General features: G+C 40.4%; 1 protein-coding gene across 1 annotated transcript; it reads left to right on the top strand.

The window, feature by feature from the left end:
• Nucleotides 1–2812: 2812 nt before the first annotated feature.
• Nucleotides 2813–22081, top strand: rcc2 (regulator of chromosome condensation 2). Its single transcript, XM_074682220.1, has 13 exons — nucleotides 2813–2962; nucleotides 5904–6118; nucleotides 7463–7556; nucleotides 14974–15117; nucleotides 15203–15334; nucleotides 15418–15506; nucleotides 15595–15709; nucleotides 16324–16490; nucleotides 16604–16784; nucleotides 18668–18773; nucleotides 20007–20079; nucleotides 20162–20239; nucleotides 21133–22081. The coding sequence occupies exons 2-13, from the start codon at nucleotides 5918–5920 to the stop codon at nucleotides 21235–21237; spliced, it is 1485 nt and encodes a 494-aa protein (XP_074538321.1). The 5' UTR covers nucleotides 2813–2962; nucleotides 5904–5917; the 3' UTR covers nucleotides 21238–22081.
• Nucleotides 22082–23048: the final 967 nt, after the last annotated feature.

The following is a 23048-nucleotide window of genomic DNA, read 5'->3' as shown; positions in this document are numbered from 1 at the left end:
TTTATTTCATTTTCACAAATAGAATAAAGGTTTCACAAATCATAAACTGTGTTTTTATGAATGCTTAGACTCTAAAAAATGAAGAAGTCCAGGTTTTAGGGGTCCAAGTGCTGTGGTTCTGGACCTGGTCTAAAGTGGTCTGAATGGGCCAGAAATCAGTGGAAAGTACCTTTTTTAGCATTTTCACAAATAGAATAAAGGTTTCACAAGTCAGAGACTGTGTTTAAATAAAGGCTTAGACTCTATAGATTAAATTAGTCCAGGTTTGAAGTCTTTTTATCGTGTGGTTTTATATTATGACCTGGTCTAATGTGGTGTTGATCAGAAAAAGACACAGGATTACACAGGAAAACGACTGAATACCGCTATCTCCAGGCGTTTTGACATTTTAAAGGTGGACCGGAAAATTTTTATCGGTTGCCAGCTTATTGGATGCCAACTTCAGCCTCGTCATTCGCGAGGCATTTATCAGTTATTAAATACCTAAGAAATCTAAACGATGAACAGAGTATTGCACACACACACACACACACACACCTGCAGCTCAGGAGATCCTTCCTTTGCTGGGGTGTGCACGGACACGAGCTAAAGCCTCTTATGCTGCAGTTGCATGCATGATCCACAAGGTGATGACAAAGACACAAACAATGAAAACAAATTTTGGTGAAATTCAACACAGGGCATTTTCTACTCTGTAACACAAGCATCACTTTATATGAGACTAGTCCTGTCACAGACTTTATAGCCTCTCCCTGGATTACCAGGGAGAGGCAGCAGGCCCCTCAGGGATTGAGTGTAGAGGTTTGTTGAGCGTTTCTACCAAGCAGACTAGTACGGTTAGTCTCAGTACGACGCCCAATTTGTGGCGTTTCCACTGACTTATCCCCGGACAGAGCCCCAAATAACCAAGACGAGTTGTCCCACTTTTTAGGACCCTTTAGTATGGGTGCCACCTGCTCCAGCTCCAACCCTGCGTAAACATGGAGGAGAAGTTGATTTGTGCAGTGTGTCATCATCCAGAGTTATATGATACGACGTGTGTACTCTACAGAGACCGGAACAAAAAGGAGCAAGCTTGGGTGAAAGTCACAGGAGACAGGTTTTGAAGGTAAGTTCCTTTAAATATTCATTTCCAGCTGGATTTGCCTGCACGGGTTTATCACTGACTTCGACTGTGTTTTCCTCTGTGGAGTTTTGTCGTAAAAGATAGAAGAGCCTCAGGGACAGTTACCTGAATGAGAGGAGGAAGGAGCAGGAAAAAAGGAGCAGGGCAGGGGCAGAGCCAGGGAGAAGATGGAAGTTCTCTGCGGTCCTCTCTTTCCTCCACCCCTTCATTATCCCCAGGGAGACCTCTGGAAACATGGGTCAGGGGGGTTGACGATGAGGTCGCAGGGAACAGCCAGGCGGGGGCTCTGCGTATAACAACAAATCCCTGAAGAAACTGAGGGTCCAGTGATATCCCAGTGTAGGTTACTGGACCCAGTAATATCCCAGTGTAGGTTACTGGAGCAGCAGCAAGGTCTCCTCTGAGGTGCAGGAGGAAATGTTGCACCTCAAAATATGAACACTGAACATTTGAACTTTAGTTGCTATGGCGCCCCCCGTAGGCTATGGCTGCCTTTTGCAGCAGCTCTCTCTTCTCTGTTTGTTGTAATTTTTTCATCTCTTTATCGTACTCTTTGTATTTGGAGTGGATCATGACTTTGTATGGTTCATTGTTGGTCATAGACACCAAAAATTTCATGGCTTCAGTGATATTTTTACTACTTTTTCTCTTGTGTTTGTCTGGAGATCCTACATGTAACCATGGCCATATTGTTTACATGTGAACTCAGCTGTTTGCAGCCTGTAGCATGTCAATGCTAACTGGTGTAAGGCCTGATATCTACCCACAAGGTGAGGAGAAGGAGGTGAGGACGACATGCTGGTTCTCAGGTGTGAGCTAAGAAGAGACGACATGGACCTGTCCTTCCATCCATTGTTTTTGGGAACGTAAGATCTATCTCCAAAAAGATGGACGAGCTAGCTACGTGCTAACCCAGAAACAGAGGGAATACCAGAGGGCAGAGTAGCATCATGCTACTCACAGACATGGCTAAAGGAGCTGACATCAGACACCAATGCCATGCATTGCTTCACCTGCTGTGAGCAGACAGGATACAGGAGACAGGAATGGAGCATGACTGAAGAAGCTCAGTCCTGGACCCTGTGGAGGTGGAGACTGGCTGAACTGGAGAATGATGAACAATCTGTCAGCATCTATTTTCTTATGGACCTTTTTGCACTTTCTATACACTTTCTTGCTTTTGTTTTCTCGATTGCTGCTGTGACTTTAATTTGTTACTTGTTACAATGATAATAAAGTTCTATTGTATTGTATTGTATTGTATTCTATTATATTCTATTCTCTTTCCCTCACGTTGTACAGAGTGGTACCCTGTGTTCTAGGCTGGGGAGATTTGCTGGATCTTTTTCGTTTTACTTTTGTGTGTGTTTTTGAGAATGAAGCACCTGGTTTCTGGGCTTCCACAAATTAAAACCACAAGAAAGTTAAACTATTCAACACCAACAAAATAAAAGCAGAAAGGACTTTGGACTAAATTAAGCTGTTGCAATTTAGATGGATCATAATGGTCAAATATTTAACTGAAGCTTTATCCTTGTTTCGACTTTTATTTCTTCTTGTTGACACTTTTTTATTCCTCAGCAGAACTTTTCCCAGCTTTCTTTAAACTTTCCTGTCAGTTTTCTCGTCGATACCCGCGCAGTGTCTTTTAGAACAAAATGTTAAAACTCCATGTTTTTGCGGCATGTGTGCGTCCAGCTGTCTGTTCTGTTTCCTGTATGAATAGTTAATGTTAACCACGTGGTGTGAAAGCAGACTGCAGCTTCTTTTGTTCAAATCAATCAAACCGAAGACACCGGGCGGGCAAGCACAGAGCCGCTGATCAGGAAATAACCGGTACATTTATTTATCCTTTCTTGACTACATTATTCTGAAGATTGTTTTAAAGGCAGACTTGGTTTTAAATGTAGGCTTTATGCGTCAAAAGATGAAAATGATGAAAAAGTTTTAGTTTTAGCATCTTTTCATGTAACGTCAGTGTGTCTTTATTCAGAGTGCATGTTAGCTTTCTATGGCGAGATAACGTTAGCGTAATGAATCCAATTTGTCATTTTAAACGAACGGTTTTATAACAGCCTGAATGAGAGATTATCGGCCTTTAGTGTGAATTGTAGAAAGTTTAAGGCGCTCTAACCGCTTGACATCCCCTCTTAAGCGTTAGCATGTCGGCTAGCCTTGCTGCTCAAACCATTAACTGAACAAAGAGCGACAGAGGCTAGCCTAATGAAGCTAACAGCTAACTGCTACACGGACGCCTGTGTTCTGACGAGTTTTGCATCTTTGTCTAAAATGGTCCAGTAGTGTGAATCGTTAAAAGCAGTTGACAGTTTAAGGATATGTAAATCCCACTAACACGGCGAAGTGTAGTGTAACGATGAGGAGATGAAGAGTATCTTTGGAGACTGTATCAGAAAGGGCTCTTTAAAGTGTATTCTGGCAGTTTAATCACAGTAATGTAAAGCGACTTGGATTCAAGCTGTGGGCATGTGCAGGGCCGCCAAGTAGCAAACTTTGAAAGGAAACACAACCTTCCAGAACACCTGTTCGTGTTTTAGTTGGTCTATTTTTTGTTCCTGGAGTTTGATTTATCTTGGTAGTGATGATACAGCTTGTAGAGAGGATGATTTGGTATGAAAGGATGAATTAATCAATCAGTCAATTTAACATTTGAGGCAACAAGCGTCACTTAAGAAATCAGCGATAAACTTATTCAAACCTTAGCTCATTTGTGAGTGCTCCGCAGTTTGATGAGACCAAGAGTAGTTTAGTCTGAATTTTAAGGTGGATTTTAACAGTTCATATTAAAAACGAACGGGGCTAGTTTACTACTGCCATTCATACAATAGGGGATTCAAAGTGCTTTGCGGAGTTTAACAACATAACTTGGGAGCATTAAAAGACATGCGACATAAAAATAACACAACCATTATGACACAGAATGCATTGTGACGTAAGGAACTGGACAGTCGCCAGGAATAAAACGTTCAAAGCAATAAAACGAAAACGTATTTGTTAAAAAAAAATAAAGAAACAAGACACAATTTATTTAAATTTGAGATTAAAACAGAACAAGATATTTAAAAAAAAAGCAGAGATTAGATTGAATGAATGTTTTAGAAGAAAAGGTGATTAAATAACTTTTATTGTGGAAACTCCAGTTTTTCTTTTTATACTATTCCTAAAACGTGGGTGCTTTTCTTACTTATAAACACAGACACATTGCTATAACAGAGCCATACACATGTGTTCTCTCCTGTAGGAATTTTCCATGTTTATCATTTTCATTCATAATTTCCACAGTAGCTGACAAGCAGAAAAGAAGGCATTTAAACTTTGACAGCTATGTCATGATTGGCTTATGATCGAAGCTGTGATGATGTGATTGGATAGAGAGAAAAGCTGACATGCCCCTGGTCAGCTGATAATGAAAAGCGGGGAAGAGTGAGTGAAGGAAACATAAGAGTGTGAGCACATGGACAGTCTCCCTGACTGAACTTGCATTAAGCTTGATTTGAGCTTGACTTGATCAGTATGTCCAACCTTGATCCCAAGCACATATAGGGATAGGCTTGTCCTGAAAATCAATAAATCAATTAACCGAACGATAAATAAAAACGTCCTCGGTAAGTTTGCCAGCCTCAATAAACTGACATGTGCATGCATGTTTGTTTTCCTCCTCTCTTTCGACCAAAGAGGCTGAATGAGAAGATGGCTCACTACGTCTATCTTTCCTAACATCAGGGTGCATAGGTTCTATAGCGGATATAGTGGATTTATAGCAGAGTGAGCATCTTTGGGGTGAAGACGAGGCTGCTCACACGTACACACGGAGAGAGCTGAAGCGAGAGTCCTGAGGGGGAAACATACACTAATATGAGTGATGACACGAAAGATACAGTTCTTAAGCCGCCTGCCACAGTCCCAGTGTGGGAATATTTTGTTTTTTATCAGAATGAACAAAGTGTGAGCTCATGAACACCAACAAGCTGATATGTCGCATTTGTTTGAAAATAGTGGCGACGAAGAAGAAGAAGGGGAGGTGCAGCGGAGCCTTGTTCTTTGACAATCCGCTCTTACTGAGGCTTTTGTTCTGCAAAGTAAATAGAAATAAAGGCACCAAATGGTGGGTGCTCAAAGACAGCTACATTACCAAAGAAATGCAGCCCTTCAATACGGTTGAAAGCCAGAAATGTTCAAAATGTTTGCCAGACAGTACGGATTGACTGGGAAAAAGTACATGTTACAAACAATTCAGGAACTGTATAAACTCCATTTTATTTAGGCTTTAGTTTTTATTGTTGTTGTTTTGTTTTTCTTGGCGTTTCGTTTTTTCTTTAGAGACAGGGTCTATGTTTTATTGTTTTTGATTAGTATTTATTATTTTCATTGACATGTATTTTTTCTAAAAGAGAGTCCATGTCATTTTCATTGTATTTTTTTCTCTTTCTTGTTTGTTAAATTTATTTTATTTTTTGTTTAATTTATTTTATTTAAAAGATCCTGACCTTTTAATTACAGTTAAATACTCTTAAGAAATTAAAGTTTCTTGCTTTTGATATGGTGTACTCACTTTATTACCCCATTTATCATAATTACATCAATGAAAAAATGGGAAAAAAATCAAAACAATATTGACAATAATATTGTTTATCGGCAATAATATTCTGGAAAATTATCGTCTAGCAAAATTTGTTATCGCGACAGGCGTATATAGGGATGTTTTTCCTTAAATGTTCCTGTTTCACACACTGATCTGTACCTTTCCCCACATGAACAGCTTCTGTTTAGAAAATGCCACGTAAGAAGGTGACAGACGTCTCAGGGAATGGAGGGATGAAGAAGAAGAGGGCTTCTGGCAAAAGGAAAGAAAGAGACTTCAGCAGCGACGATGAGTTTGACTTTGAGCAGGAGAACAACAAGAAACCAGGAAAACCCTCCACCAAGTCCGGACTGCAGCCTGTGACTGTGGCAGACGACATCAAGGAGAAAATAGTGGGTTTGGTCCTCTGTACACGAATGTCTATTCAAAGTTCTATCTTTTGTACTGTAAACCAGGGCTGTCCAATTTGGGGCCCATGGGCCAAAGTTGGCCCACCAGAATTTTTTTCCGGCCCACTGTCCATGTTTGGGTTTTTATTATATATATTTTTAATGATCATTGTAATTTCCCCACTGCAAGCAGCTTGAATTTCTCACTCATGAATTTTTTGTTGCACTTCCTCTCCTGGCCACATATTAACACTGTTACATTTGGAGTACGGTGGCGCTAGTCCTATCAGCTCAAAACTGGAGGTCAATAACCAGAGAGTGAGAAGATCAGGGTCATGTCTGGGATGGAGCGTAAGAGACTGTGGCACTCTGGCAAGAGAAAGTTTAAGAAAAGTTGGGAACATGAGTGCTTTTTTTTTTTTTTTACAAAAATTGAGCCTACAGCAGTATGCCTAATATGCAGGCAGACAGTTGCCATTTCAAAAGAGTATAATCTTCTTAAATTAATGTAAATACAGTGATGATTTATAGGGGAAAAAATGAGAGCAGGTGTCCAGTTTTCTTACTATCCTATTTTAAAAGGATGGAAAATGCACTATTTTGGTTCCATAGGAGCATGCTGTGTCCCATGTTGTTCAGGTTATATTCTACTAAATGTCTTTAAAGACATAGGCCTGGTATTTGTTCCATATGGATGGTCAGTGATTTCTTGCTGTGAAATACAGGAAAGAAAAGTGTTTTCATTTTAAAAGTTACTTTTATGAGTACTTATTTTGCACAGTTATGCTAGAGGCATATTCAATATCATGCACTGCAACATGAATGTTAAGTTTTGGCCCTCAACCCCTTCACCCTAATTCATTTTTGGCCCTTCACAGAAAGGAATTATGGCATCCCCGCTTTAAGCTATGAGGGTAAAGAAGTGACTTACAAAAAACTCCCCATAGAAGCTCACGACCCAGATCAGTAAAAGTCACAAATCAGAGTTAAAACCTCCCAGTCAGCATATCAGAGTGCCCTCTTCTGTCGATCTTAAAGAAGTCTGAGTTTGTTTCTCTTCATGGAGCACAGTCTGACCTTTGTTTAGTTTCTCTGTGGGTTTTATCTGCCTTCTGATGAAAAAGAATGACACTACCCAGGGATTTCACTTTCTTTAAGATTCGTTTCTCTCTGTTTTAAAAGAAGTTCATTAAAGAGTCTGCAGAATAATAGGATTAAATAAAGGTTTGAAAGGGGGATAATAAACATCCTGGAGCCTCATACAGTAAGAAAACAAAAGCCTTTCTTTATGATTGTTTTTCAGTTTGAGCTTTCTTTGTTGTTGATCTTGTTCTTTCATTTCTATAGAAACTGGAGTGTCCAAAGGTTAAAGGTCAGCTGCTCATTTTTGGAGCAACCAACTGGGATTTGATTGGAAGAAAGGAGGTTCCCAAACAACAAGGTACAGATTTCTCTTTTTCACACATTTATCAGTTTGATGAGGATTAATGTGTGTCTTACATCCTCTTTTCTTGTCTTCAGAAACATCTTGGTTTCAGTTCTTGCACTCTATCTCTGCAAGTTCTTAAAAGATAAGTGTAGAGGGGGGTCATTTTGGATCATTTATATTTGTTTATGAAGGCAAGAAGAGCAACAGACATTCAAATAACCCAAAACCTGCTTATATATTTAAAGTGTTAGATTTGACTGACTTCTATGTATCATCGTAAAAATGTGTTGATACTAAGGGCTTTTGTCTGTGAATTCATTTCACCAATATCATAGTTGTATCAAAACTTAAAGCTCCTGTGAGGACCCAGGGATGTGTTGATTGGAGCACCCCTTGCGGTCAAAGCTGTACCAGTTGTCCCACTCGTGGATTTCTTTTAACAGACAGATGTGATGAAGCTCTTGATCAGGTCACACTGGAAAGAATACTGGCTGTAAACTGGTTTCTGTAAAAATAGCTGCATATAAACAGTCATCATTGTCACTGATGGTGCTTCTTGCTTTTTTGAGTGTGCAAAGCCTCAATTTAAAATGTATTGTTTTCATGACCAACTTACAGAGTCACAAGGCATCAGAATAAACTCATTTTGTTGCTGTATGACTTGCAGAAGTGACATAGGATTGTATTAATGAGATTTAGATCAGCTGCTGTGTGTTTTCTTGAACTTTGGACAGAGCTGAGCTTGAACCTTTTCACTGACCTCAGGATTTCTTTCCTTAATTCAGTGAAATTTCACAGAATTACAAAAAAAACAAAAAAAACCCCCAATAGAATAGCAGCTATGCTAGAGGACTATTGGCTGATTTTGAAGTTTTGATGCTAAGCTAACTTGGTCCTGTCCCTTTTTATTGATAGGTTTTTTAAAAAAAATTTTTTTATGAAAGTTTTCATATTTTTATGTATTGTAACAGAGAGAACATGAACAACAAAAAGCAGGCAGGACAATTGAGCACAACAAAACCCCCCCCTGTCCCATTCCCCCCTCCCCAAGTACAGTCATCAGCATTCAACCAGACAATCAAAAATAAATGATCAAAAAAAGTATCAAAGGAATATGTATAATATGTACAAAACTTTATGTTACATATTTTAGTTCCAGTAAAACAATTCATTCAGATTTATTCAACTGGCTGATTATTTATATTACATTATATTATATTATATTACACTTTGAAAATATAATGAACTAAAGTTGGAGATAATATGTCACATCCATAAAGCAGCTCCCTGGATAATGTTGGTCATGCTGAAAGGACTCTAGTGACTTGTGTCTATGAGCCTGGGGTTGAATTGTTCAGCAGTAAAATAGCATCAAACTCCTCTGCCGTCATGTTTCGAGCAGTGCACAGCTGATTGCCGTGACAGGGCGGCAGAATGCCCTGAAAAGTAAAAGTCAACATGTTGCGTTCGATTCTCGTTGTGGAGAGTTGGGAGAGAATCAGGGATCATACAGGCAGCAAAGCAAACCCAAATTAGCAACTTCACTCTAGAAAACAAGCCCCAGGAACCCACAACCCACGACTGATGAGACTTACAAGCAACTTTCTTCTCTCCTCACCTAGTATCAAAACAGGCATGCATTGGAGAATTTTTCTGGTGGGGCAGGGTAGCGTGGTGCTCGCTGTGAGAGGAGCACCGGCTGAGCAGCAGAGAGTGAAACGAGTGAATCACCAAAGAGATTTACGTTGGGAAGTCTGAAAACATTTAGGTTACTGTTTATACTCGATGATTGTGATATAGTCATTTTATATATATCACGCGCAAACCCGCTATTACTGTTTTATGCTGCACCAAAATGCCTGACAGCACTCAGGAAACAGGTTTTCCACATTCTTTAACAGAAAACGTTTTCATGCTGGTCATCTGACTTACTGAATCCAAACCATCACCAAATTATTGAGGCGTTATTTAATTTTGACTAACTTTTCTTTGGTGACTAAATCCGTCTCCATGTTGTCATAGAGTGAGGGGAGGGGAGGAGGAGGGTTGTTTGTCACGTCAGAGAGCTCAGAAGGTGGAGCAGAGACGCTGTGTGTGAGAAATACGGACACAGAGAAATGAAGAGGAGAGATAGGAGCGGACTCGTGGCCCATGTGAAGAAATATGCTGCTAAATAATATGCAAAATCAACTATATCGATACCAGCGATAGAGCTATTAGTGTTGTCACAATACCAAAATTATGATTCCATACGATACCTGCCTAAAAATTTTGATACTGATACTTAAGCGATACCATAACAAAACCTAGAACATCAGAAAATGAATAGAATAAGCAGCTTGAAGGGAAGGCTGCCTCAAGTGAGTTTTGGGTTTGTGGGGCTAAGGGAGATTTGTAAATTGTGCTAATATTTCTCCCACACACACACAAACACACACACAAAGTTTTATAGATTACATGCAGAATCAAGTCCTGGAGGGAACCTGAACTCATTTATAATTCTCAAGAATATTTTGACTAAATAGAAAACCAGAAAATATTAATGGTTGTAATGAGCACGTAAAATAACAATGCCAGACTTCAACAGCCATCTATTGTTTTCATGCTCAGCACACCGTAGTTTAGCCTACACCAGGGATGTCCAACTCGTGCCATGGAGGGCCAAGAGGCTGCAGGTTTTCTTTCCAACCAAGAACTCCACCAGCTGATTCCACTGATTACCTCACCTTCAAGCAGAGAGCAGGGGCTAATCAGTGGAATCAGCTGGTGGAGTTCTTGGTTGGAAAGAAAACCTGCAGCCTCTTGGCCCTCCATGGCACGAGTTGGACATCCCTGGCCTACACAGTGTGTTGATACACTGAAAAGTTCCCTTTAAACATGAATACTCTAAAAAAAAATGTACCCGCGTTATTTAAGCTCTATCACAGATACAACACTTTAGTGTCTCCTACAGGCTTTTATCATCGTTAAAGTTAGAAAACTACTTGTCACTTATATGAACTGTGTTCACCACACAGCTCTGTGACTTAGGGCTGTGTCTGCTCCACATAGCTCATGTGTTTATGTCGCTGATTATTTGTTGTATCAACTACAAGCAGTGGTGAACTAGTCACAAAGTAATTGACACTCGTTTGACTTTTGTGTTTAGGCACGTTTGAATCTGTCAGTTTTGCTCTTTAAGGAGGTGAGGGTGCTGAACAGCCTTGGAAATTAGCACTCGCCACTCGCCACTGGCGAGCATTTTTTCTGTTTGGCGACAAGGATTTTTAGCCGACTTGCCACATGACGAGTAGGATTTTAAACCTCCCAAAAAATATCACACCTCTGAGGTCGGATCACGCGCCCCGTGTGATTTCTACATAGCAATATATTTACATTAATATCTCTGCCGTTCGCTGCTCAGTAAATATGATTCAAGCGCTCTCGGAGAGCCGAGACTCTGCCGTTTACGGACGTGAATCCCGCACGGAGACGGAGTGAATCAAAGAGCCGAGTGCTTGTCTGACTCTGAGAACTCTGAGGACTCTGATTCTGGCCGAGTAGAACCTTCTGACTCAGAAGCTAACTGAAGAACAGTGCAGAACATGGCAGCATGTCATGCACCCAAGAACAGGCAATCGTTTTGAAAAGATGAATTCAATAAACAGACAAAGTCTACATCACGTGTTTACTACTTATTGCTACATTTTAAATTTATACAGTTAATAGTTAAGGTTTTTATACATTACAATTGACTTAGAACAGAATGACTAATATTACGATTTACTACGATGCCTGAAATGTGATTAATGATGTCTGTGTACAGTAGTAAAGCAATTTGTCGGGTTTAACATTTGGCAAGTTGAAAATCTGGTTTGTGAGTAAACTTTTTCGACCTACTTGCCACTTGGCAAGTAGGTAAGAAATTTAATTTCCAACCCTGGTGCTGAATGGTGAGGTGCTTCATAATTGTAGTGTTTCCTCCGTGTGTGTTAGTTGTAAGCTTTATAGACGGGCTTTGAAACGTATACTAGCTAACGAAGCCGCCCCGACTGTCGGCTTCGTAAGCAGAGTAATGCCAAATTTCGCTCCATACACCAGCTTTTTTGACAAGCTGCAGCCGGTTCACAGGAGCCCTGGAACTTGAAGCTGTGTCTATAACTCAGTCAGTACGTTTACATGCAGCTTAAGAAATCAAACTGTGGTACAAACTGTGTGAGGTAATCAGAGTGAGATCGGATAATTAAGATGCATGTTGACAACTTCTTTAGACTGAAAACGGCCAAGCATTGACACGCGAAGCTAATACTGGCTCACTGTCTAACTGTCTAAGCAAGTCTCCCCCCAGTCCTCGGAAAGGAGAGAGGACCCAACTCGGTGGCTGTAGACTCACAAGGTGCCTGAGTCAAAATGTCTCTGACTTGGACGAAAAAAATGCCTTGGGGTATCGATGCCTAAAACACATGGTATTGTTTACTTTTTGAAAACAGGGAGTATCGATGCTTTCTCAGTCGTGCAACCCTAAGAGCTATTTTTATATTGTGTTGAAGAAATATATTGATAAAATTAAAATATCAATATATCGCCCAAGGGATGCATTGGTAAAAGTTTCCCCCAGTTCTTTTTCCCAGTTCTTTTAAGCTATCCAAGCTAGAGGTATTGTGTGAGTTGAGCAAGTTACAAATTTTAGTTATTTTTTGCATCATATCCATTTTGCATTTAAAGATAAAATCTAAGAAAGAAGCTGGAGGAGAGCAGGGAAAGCAGTCTGAGTTGGACGATACAAAGTTTCTGAGCTGTAGATACTGGTAAAAATTCAAATTGCTTCAAGTAAATTTCTTGGTTCAAAAGACGCTCACAGATTGTCAAGAAAGGTCAGAGAGTGTGCACATTCTCTTATTTGACAAGGTAATGAAAGCTTTATCCATTAATGATGGGACAGACATATGGTTTTTTTTGCCAAGGGACAGCAAATGAGAGGTCAGTATGTTTAAAGTGTCTGAATAGGTTCCATGAATGAAGTGTGTGAACTGCAATAGGATTTGTATCAAAGCTGAAATGGGCTGACGAAGTGGGAGTTTAGAACAGAGTAAAGCCTCTGAGGAGGAAGATATAATAGGTGCTGCTTCCTGGAGGTAAGAAGACCCAATGCTCAAGATCCTGTTTAAGACTCAATAAGAGAGGTTGGAAATTGGCCTTGTGTAATACCTAAGTACTTACACTTTGTCAAGTTAATTTTCAAGGGATTTGACGCATAATATAACTTATTCACTGGGGTAATGGGCAAAAGCTTGCTTTTTTAACACTTAACTGTACATCCAGATATTGTTCCAAATTTTATAAGTATAGTTAACACTTCTGGTAGGGCGGAGAGAGATAGTCTTGATATATGTGTATGTATATATATATATATATATATATATATATATATATATATATATATATATATATATATATATATATATATATATATATATATATATATATATATATTTATATATATATAAATATATATATATTTCTATATATATATATATATATTTCTATATATATATATATATATATATATATATATATATATACACATATATATATATATATACACATGTATATATGCAGTAAGTTTTTCTCCATTGTCATTGTTGATTGCAGGAATACTTTGATTAGCAATTTTTCTTGGCACAGCTGACCCTCTTTCCATGCTCAAAGTGATTGTGTCTCAACTTGGAAATGAGATATTCTGCCTGATGGGTAGACAAAAACTCTTTCTGTAGTTTTATTCTCTTTCTGATTGTATATGGAGACAGGAGTGATTGTGTAGCCTTTGGTAGGTTTAATTAAATTCAGATGCATCCCATTGGTGGGCCCTCTGGATCCAGACTGATCAGTCGAGGATCAAACAGGTTTAAATGTGTCTGCAGCAGAAAGTGAAAGTAAAGGCTGAGCATACGTCTGCTGTCTCTTTGTTTAGGATGTATAGACCACATGTGTTAAAACCAGAGTGATCCGATTAATTTCTCCTGACACTAATTTCTATTCATATGTATGCAGCTCTGAGGCCCCCCCCAACCTGCAGCCACCTGCTGATGCCTGAGGCGATCTGTGCACAGTTTTCAATCCCTGCCTCGCTCCTCTACACAATGATAACTCTGCTTTAATGAGACAGAGTGGGGTGTGGGGGTGTCAGCAGGAGCAGCTGCAAAGACAAAGAGCATCTTGAAATGGGCAAGATGCTGTGTGGAACCACAACAGCAGAAAATACATTCAGATATATTAATGAAGGAATTATACATGAACCAGGGGACTGTGTCAGTGTTCTGCTCTTATTGATGAGTGTGGGTGAGAAAGGTTTAAAGACTCTAGATCATAAGTCTTCAACAGGGGGCCCACAGCTCCTGGGGGTTACATGGAGGTACTCCAGGGGTCTGTGACATTTTTGGTTGATAAGGCATTTTTAAAAAAAATATATACATTCAATTATCTTTTTCCCAAATCTTTCTATTTTTTCCTCATGTTGTTGTCTTTGAAAACACACATCAGTGGATACACAGGGGCCAAAGATGTTGTCTTTCAGTCATCAATGAACACATTCACCAATACAGTGGCTCTCTCAAAGCTTTCACTCAGCTTTCAACTCTAGCTCAGTGGTTCCCAACCTCTTTTGTATTGTGTACCCTGTGATCCTTTTCGTCATGCCATGAGTACCCCCTCACTCATGTGTTAATGATTTTTCAAAAGTAGAATGTAACACAACTGATTATTAAAAGAAAATAATTTTATCTCCTTAACCCTTTAACACCTGAGCCTCAAAATGCCTGTCTGGACCTTTTTGCTTATTTTGACTATAAAATGGTTAATGGTAAAAAAAATTATATATATATATATATATATATATATATATATATATATATATATATATATATATATATATATATATATATATATATATATATATATATATATATATATATGTATATATATATATATATATATATATATATATGTATATGTATATATATATGTATATATATATATATATATATATATATATATATATATATATATATATATATATGTATATGTATATATATATATATATGTATGGGAGAGCTGATTCTGACACTGAAACAGCTGACGGACATTAGGGCGTACGTTTAAGTTGTCAATAAAGGTTCTTCCATCAGAGGCTTGTTGTTGTTTTTATCTCAAACAGGAGAACATTGAGCTTCTTTTTTCAGCTCTGACTAATGTTTTGTGCTCTGCTGGGCATTTGGGAGTTGCCATACACTTCACAGAGTGATCATTGATTTAAAGCCTCATCAGCTGTGTCTGACCACACAGACTCAGGTGATGACAGACCTTAGCTCACTTTCCCTGCCTGATGGTTTCTCTGCAGCACTTTTGAGATGATTCAGGTCTTGATGTGTCGTCTCTCTCTCTGTGTTTCCAGCTGCTTTCCGTAACCTGGGTCAGAATCTGTGGGGCCCTCATCGTTACGGCTGTCTGAATGATGTCCAGGTGAGCTGCGTGGTGTCTGGTCCCTGTGCTGCTCACAGTCTGCTGATGACCACCGAGGGGAAGCTGTGGAGCTGGGGTGAGTTTCCTGCTGTGGTGGCCCCCCTGACTTTGTGCCCTGGATCTTTATCAGCATTTAATCGTTTGGTTCGCTCCATCCTCAGGTCGTAATGACAAAGGGCAGCTGGGTCACGGGGACACCAAACGTCTGGAGGCTCCAAAGCTGATCGAAGCGCTTGCTGAACATGTGATTGTTGCAGCTGCCTGCGGGCGTAACCACACCCTGGCACTCACAGGTAAGCTGATGGATGAGTGTCTTCATCTTTATCATATGAAGATACATTCTGGTGCCCGCTGACATCTCTCCCTCTTTCTCCAGAGGACGGCACTGTGTACTCCTTTGGTGAGAACAAGCTGGGCCAACTGGGACAAGGGAACCAGACTGATGCAGTCCTCAGCCCTGCAACCGTGAGTCTTCACAGACCAAACGCTTGTTTGTAGGAAGAATAAAAGACAACCCGTTTGATAAACATACTGCTCATCTCTCTCCCGTCAGATCTCGTACAATGGTCAGCCCCTAGTGAAGGTGGCCTGTGGAGCGGAGTTCAGCATGGTGGTGGACTGTAAAGGAAACCTGTACTCCTTTGGCTGCCCAGAGTATGGACAGCTGGGTATGCTGGAAACACTTTGGCACCTGCTATTCCTCTCAGTGTTTTAGCTTTGTTCAGATATTCTGACTGCCTAAGGAACTGACTTACAGTACAGACCTCTAAATCTTAAGACCAGTTGAAAAATTGTTAGAATATGCATTTTGCACATTTGGACCTTAATGAGGTTTTAAGTAGAGCTACAATATGCAAAAGCAAGAAGGGGAGTGCGACAAAAATTATTTGGAACTTGTAATTAAAAAAAAAGAAGAAGCTGAATAGGTTGTTAATCACCTGAACCTCATTGAGATCCAATTGTGCAAAAGGTAAATTCTAGCAATTTTTCAACTGGTCTTAAGATTTTTATCAGGTCTGTTACCAAATTTAGACCCTCCTTTAGCCAACATGGAACTATTTGTAGTCGATACTTCAAGAACACAGCACCCTAAAAGTCAAAAGTTGATATATCCCTTCAGATTTCATCTTCCCGACACTTTGACAACAGTAGGCCAGAGTCAAAAACACGACTTGTTGCGTTTAAATAATTCTGTTAAGACAAATTCTTTAGATTTTCTCAGAAACCTCAGTTTCAGAGAAAATCTAAAGAATCCTTTCCCTCATTATCTTTGTCATTCCAGGTCATAACAGTGATGGGAAGTTCATAGCTCGTGCTCAGCGCATTGAGTTTGACTGTGAGTTGATCCCTCGCCGCGTGGCTATCTTCATCGAGAAGTCTAAGGACGGCCAGATCACACCCGTCCCCAACGTGGTGGTACGAGACGTTTCCTGTGGAGCCAACCACACGGTGAGAGAATCACATCAAAGTCAGACTGAACAGCGGTTTGTCCACTCTTATGATCAACAGGCTGCTGTCACTGTGAGTGTGTTAATGTAGTGTTTGTGTGTGTGTGTCTGCAGCTGGTCCTGGACTCTCAGAAGCGAGTGTTCAGTTGGGGTTTTGGTGGTTACGGGCGTCTGGGTCATACGGAGCAGAAAGATGAAATGGTTCCTCGACTCGTCAAACTGTTTGACTTTCCTGGACGTGGAGCAAGTCAAATCTGCTCAGGTTACCAGTGTTCATTCGCTGTCAGCGAGATGGGTAAGACTTCTGGAAACAGTAAGAGAGCAAACACTCTGCTGGTTGTTTGGTTCAGTGGTGGACTTTCTGCAGCTATTTCACAAAATGAACAGAGTTAGTGTCTGAGATATTCCACATTCTGAGCCCCTTAACATGCAACGACAGTTTACCTCACTTTTAGTAGTTTTTATAAACATGTCATTCTGCATCTTTACCAGGGCTCCAGATGGCAACAAAAATGGTTGTGTATGCAACCCTTTTTTCAGCGTGAGCGAGTAAAAACTTATTGTGGTCGTGTTCGTGCGAGTGCATGTCTTAATGCTTCCTCTATCATCACAGGCACCGTACAAAACATTGTGGTTTGAATTCGCCCTCTCTTTCACTGGCTCATTCAGTCTCCTCCAGCTGCACTCTCTCCTGTTGTGAAGAGAGAGCCATCGCCTATACATGCAGCACGTATCACGCACCAAAGACAGACAGAACTTAACAACGACCAGCGTTTCACTATTTAGGGGTCAGCCTTCTCACTGGAAGATTCCACTGCTCTAAACTCTCCTTGTTGAAGAGGATGTTATTTTAGAGCATGCCGTTGGATAGAGGGATCAGGGCTAACCACAGGATGAATCAACTTTTTAACCAGTGCAAGAGTTGAACTCATGACATCTTGTGTCAACACCTAATTAAAAAAAAGAAAAAAAACAGCTAAGGCTCTGATAACTCTTCATCAATGAGTGCTGCACCGTTATCTGTCTCCGTCTCTGAGAGGTCTCCTGCAGCGTCTTTGGATCAAACCAACTAAGAGAGAGAGGGGTGGTGAATGGTTTTTGAGTTTTCGATATAACTCCCAAGTACAGGACTTGATTTGACTTTGAAAAATATTAGAGATCACAGGAGCAAACTTAAAGTTGGGGGACAATCAGGAGATGAAGTCAGGAGAACAGTGGGAGAAAGGGTTAAAACATGGGAGTCCCTCCATATTCAGGAGTGTTGGCAGCCTACTAGCACTCTCAATAGGTAAAAGTAACGAGTTCATGTATGACACAGATTGACAAAAACGAAAACTAAAAAAATGTTCTCTGTCATTTCAGGTTATTTGAGTAAGTTTTGTAAAATCACTTAGGAATTTTAGTCACTGATTTATGTAAAGCCTCGTTTTAATTTTTTCATTTCAACAAAATGTTTTTGTTAACTATAATAACCCCTACACACATGACACATGCATGTCTGTTGTTGTTCTTCGCTTTTATTTAATAAGCATTTTTGTTGTCTTCTTTTAAAGTTACATAAAAGAAATAACCTCTTTTGTCAGCCAGAGCTTGTTGCAGACAAACTTTACATTTACAGTAGAATATTTAGCAACATCATAGCTAGAAGTACTGCACCCCGCCCCAAATAAATAAATCAATGAATAAATAAATAAATGAATTAAGGGTGTAACCAAATCATGTGCTACCAGTGAAAAAGTTGGTGTAGAGCCTTGATCTTTACACAGAAATTAAAGAATTGTTGCCAGTAAATGCTGTTACACTCTTAACATCACAACCTTTGTTCTCATTTTTACAAAACAAGAAGATACAGGCTGTTAACGGTCTCAGAACAGACGCCTGGGGGGTAGGCCTGGGCAATATATCAATTACTAATCCAAATTTTCTTTGTGGAAGATTTAAAAAATTAAAAATTTGAATTTTTCTCCCCCACTATTGCGCATCAAGCGCTGACTCCACATGTGTGCAACGTGATTTAACAGTTCACTAACAAAACAACAGAAACTAGAATGTCATAAAAATCCTTTTGTGCGTCTTTGACACCCAGCACCCTGGCAGACACGTCTCCCCCCCCCCCAGGACTGATACCTTATGTTGATTTCTGTAACCCCACAAGTCTGATCTGTGTCCTTTTCACAGGTGGTCTTTTTTTCTGGGGGGTGACCAACACCTCCAGGGAGTCCACCATGTACCCTAAAGCTGTTCAGGATCTGTGTGGCTGGAAAATCCGCAGCCTGTCCTGTGGGTAAGAGAACAAACTTCTTTCTTTTCTGACAGGTCAGGGGGTATTCCACAAAGCTAGCTTAGCTCAAAGCCTGGCTTTTTGGGTTAGCCTCGCTAACTTTAGTGAGAGTTCAGTTCCACAAACGAGGCTTAGAGCTAGTGTGGCTTGGTAACCATGGTAAATTAGCCAGCGCGACAAGCCTGGTCCTGGTCAGGCTTACGGTCAGGCTTACCTTAGCTGCGTCTCAGAGAAGGTCTGATGGGCTTCTGAAAGACGCCATGTGAACTGTATGTCTTACATTAAATTCATCTAGAACTGTAATGAATGATGTTCTTGTTTGTAAACACAAATTGAGACCTTTTGGTAACTTTTCTGACACCTTGTGCCCCATGGGAGGTTTCTTTCCTCCCTGAGCTCACCTTAGGACACCTGTATTACTGTTTGACAGGTGTACCGCCCCAGTCAAACTAGACCAGAATAACCATGAATCAAGACATGTCAGAACCTACACTGTTTACCCCCAATGCAGGAAAGTAAGTGGGTGAGTGGTCAGAGTGCAGGGCGCAGTAAGCTATGTTTTACCTTCAGTGTGGGTTTGATCCCACCTGTGTTAACAATTTGAAATGATCTGATTTTCTTTCTTCTGTCTCCCTCAAAGTACAGTCAACATATAACAGAATAAAGGGACAAATTGTCTTATGATATAAAAGGTGACAACAGCCACAATACCTTTAATTTCACCAAGATTGATCTCCTCTGGGCCACAGTGGTGTGAGGAGCTTCAGGGTGAGGGTCATCAAACAGAAGAAACTCAGTCAGTGTTGATTTGGCACAGCTCTATATAAAGATGGTATTCTTGAACCAGCAGCATCTCTGGCTTTATTCATTGCAACCGTGTTATCCATTTATGTGATTTTCTACTTGTAGTCGTCTTACGACTCCATGAGGAGTTTTTGCTCCACCAAGGAAAACATCTCTGATTTCGTCATTTCGACAATTAACACGTCTTGGCTTTTTATTAACCACCGACACGCGCTTAGCTGCAGCTTGGATCAGCCTGGCTTGAATAAATGTCTCTTAAAATCAGCTGAGCCTCGTTAGTGGGACGAGTTGCAGCTAAGATTAAAGTGTCCGCTTATTCAAACCAGGCTTACCGGCGATAGCCCAGCCTATTTTAGCCAGCTTCGTGGAATACCCCCCAGGTCTCCTCATTAGTGTCTGTGGGGTTTCTGACCAAGTGTTTGTATTGTACAGGAAGAGCAGCGTCATCATCGCTGCAGATGAGAGTACGATCAGCTGGGGACCGTCACCCACATTTGGAGAGTTGGTGAGATCCTCTGACAAGAAGCTGAAGATGTGATTGTCATGATGAGGTTAACCTCTCAGTGAATCTTCTTCTTTGTTTTCAGGGATATGGTGACAACAAACCCAAATCCTCCACCACTGCTCAGGAGGTCAAAACCCTGGATGGCGTGTATGTGGAGCATGTGAGTGGAGATAACCATCAGATGTTTAGATTCTTTCAGCAGTTTCTTCTTTCCTGCAGCAGTGCTTGTGTTCACAGAGCTTCTCAGAGTGTGTTCACTTTTATTTATATATATGTATATATATTAGGGGTGTAACAGTACACGTATCCGTGCTGAACCGCTCCATAAGGCCGTTGGGTTCGGTACAGTGCTGTATTAGAACTAGTACAGAAAGTTTACGTTAGCCGCTGCACATGGCTCTTTAATATTCACGTGAGTACTCGTCTATGATTGGCTGAGCAGGGAAGGCGTTTTATATTCATGAGGAAAGTGGTCTGTGATTGGTGCTTTGCGATCATGTGGACGTGACGTCTCACGGTGAGCCAATCAGAAGATGAATATCAAAGAGCTTCTGTAGCCACAGGAGCTTGTGTCTGAATTGTACATCATGGCTGCTGCTAACGACCAACCGGAGCTTGAAGAGCCTCCCCCCTTGCTGTATAATGGCAAGTTTTTGGTTTAATAAATATGCTAAACAAGCAGATAGTTTTGCGTTGTTCTATACTGTACCGAAAATGTACCGAACCGTGACTCTAAAACCAAGATTCGTACCGCACCGTGATTTTTGTGTACCGTTACAGCCCTTATATATATATATATGTATATATGTATATATTAGGGCTGTAAAAAGGAAATCCATGAACCAAACAACACACACACCCCAGTTAACTGAAAGGTTAGGCCTGCATGGTGTGTGCAGTGCATGCTGCGTGCAGTGTATTAAGTGTGTACAACATATGCAGTGTGTTGCATATGCAGCATATATGCCGTGCACAGTGCATTCTGCATAGAACCATGTTCAGCGCGTGCAGTGTGTGCTCGAAGTTGACATTTGTCTGTTTCTGTCTCTGCAGGTGGTGATGGGATACTCTCACTCTCTGGTCATCGCCCGGCAGGAAACTGAGCAGGAGAAAGAGAAACTGAAAAAGCTGCCTGAATACAATCCCCGAACAATCTGACAGAGTACCTGAACCTCTTCCTGTGGAGCACAGACAAGCACTGCTCCTAATGACAACAGGGATGGTGGAGTCCAGGAGGAGGAGCAGAACTTGACATCTCAACTACCAGCAAACTGGCTCCACATTAATTTGGACTCTGAAAGCAGACATTGGAACTGGATGATTCACCTCTTCAGCATTCAACAGTCAGCTTACCTTCACACCTAACTCCGAGTGAACCTGCAACAGTTTGCTCCAAAGCACTTCACACCCAGCCAGTCGTGCTTCCCAAAAACCCTTTTTCTATTTTGTGATACAGCCAAACATTTATGTGTTGATGTCTCTTGTTCTGTTGTCTGTGTCGCAGTATTTGATAAAATGTTTGTCACATTTACGGGTGCTACATCAGGACCCTCTGTGTTTTCCCACTGAGGGCTTTTCAAAGACCAATACTCCATACCTGTGCCTTTTTCTACGTGTTTGTTCAGGATATGGAAGTCTGCTTTGTGTTGTTTGGAGGATCAGCTGATCCCTCTCTTAGTGTATGTTCGTCAGTGTGAGCAGGTGTGTGTGCAGCTGCCACAGATTACAATCAGGATCTGGAGCATGATGTTCAGAGTTGGTGCATTCCACTCCATGTTACATTCCTTTTGTTCTTCTGTTTGCATCCAGGATGCTCACGTCAGTCCTTTTAAGACCTTGTGTCTGCTATCCTTTTTATTTTTTACTTGAATTAATAAAAGCTCTGAGCGGTTTCACAGGTAGAGTTTTTAGATCTGTAAAATGTCTGCAGACAAATAGCAGATGTTTTCCTCTGAACTTTTCTTTTTTTTATGGTGAAAAGTTTCCTTTTTTCATTGCAATGGTTAAATAAAGATCCACATGAATTAATCTGTTTCCATGTTACCTTTTTACGCCAGGTCTTTAATGAGCTGTGTCTGAAGGTGTCTAAGAGGAGCTATATGTCTCTCTTCCAACATTTCAATCTGAAATCAAAAATCTGAAAACTAAACATTTGAAAACCAGTAAACAGCATTTATTGTAAATTGAGAGCAGGAACAAATTGATCACCTTGACTTTTTCCGGAGACAACTGTCAGCTGCTGATCTACCTAAACTGTCCAGTAAATGAGCATATTAAACTGTATAACATTTATACAGTTATTAATTTCAGAGGAAGTGATGTCAACAGCCAGGGCCTGAATGGTAGACTACAACACTGTTGGAGAACAACTTTACTTTGTGCTGCAATCTGTGCTCTCTCTTGGGAAAGCAGCATGTACCAGCGCTGTGCACACAAGGATAGAGAACAACACATTGATTTGTTGGGCAATGAGCTCCCAAGTCTGCCTCATTCCTTGTGTTGATCCCAGGGCCCAGTTTTTCCCTCTATACTCGTTTATATCTCTTATACATCTCCTCTATATTGAATTTACTGTCCATTTATCACTAGGAGCGCAGAACCTTTTTTCCCCTTGTCTTTTTCCCTCTTTTGTACCAACCAATCACAGCTTTTTGGAGACTGCATCATACCTATCATTGGGGTCAACCACAACTCACTAAAATCAAAGTCTCTGTCTCTTCTTTGCTCAGAGCTGCTGACAGAAACTTTCTGAAACACTATTAAGTAAGATTTCTTTTTTGGGTTTTCTAGGCTAAGTTAGGAGCCCTCTGAGAAGCTTAGTTTATAAATACGGGCCCAGATACTCGCGACACAAGATTTTCCTCTTTGCTTTTACTTCACTGTTACAAGTTTCAAGTCTGAACTTTAAGAATGATATATTCTCCCATTTTTGTTTTATTTTTTACGTTAAGTTGAATACTCTCCAAACC

The sequence above is a fragment of the Halichoeres trimaculatus genome, unplaced genomic scaffold (assembly GCF_033239565.1).
Source record: "Halichoeres trimaculatus isolate MK-OKI-2021-1 unplaced genomic scaffold, fHalTri1.1 fHalTri1_scaffold_11, whole genome shotgun sequence".
Taxonomy (NCBI): domain Eukaryota; kingdom Metazoa; phylum Chordata; class Actinopteri; order Labriformes; family Labridae; genus Halichoeres; species Halichoeres trimaculatus.
Note: the sequence above shows the minus strand (reverse complement) of the source record. Positions and strands in the feature narration are given on the sequence as shown.

What these genes read in the sequence shown, in the direction of transcription:
- rcc2 (XM_074682220.1), top strand. Translation starts at nt 5,918, where the DNA reads ATGCCACGTAAGAAGGTGACAGACGTCTCAGGGAATGGAGGGATGAAG. An exon ending in ACGACATCAAGGAGAAAATA is followed by an intron (nt 6,119 to 7,462) that starts GTGGGTTTGGTC and finishes TCATTTCTATAG; the next exon opens with AAACTGGAGTGTCCAAAGGT. An exon ending in CCACACCCTGGCACTCACAG is followed by an intron (nt 15,335 to 15,417) that starts GTAAGCTGATGG and finishes CTCTTTCTCCAG; the next exon opens with AGGACGGCACTGTGTACTCC.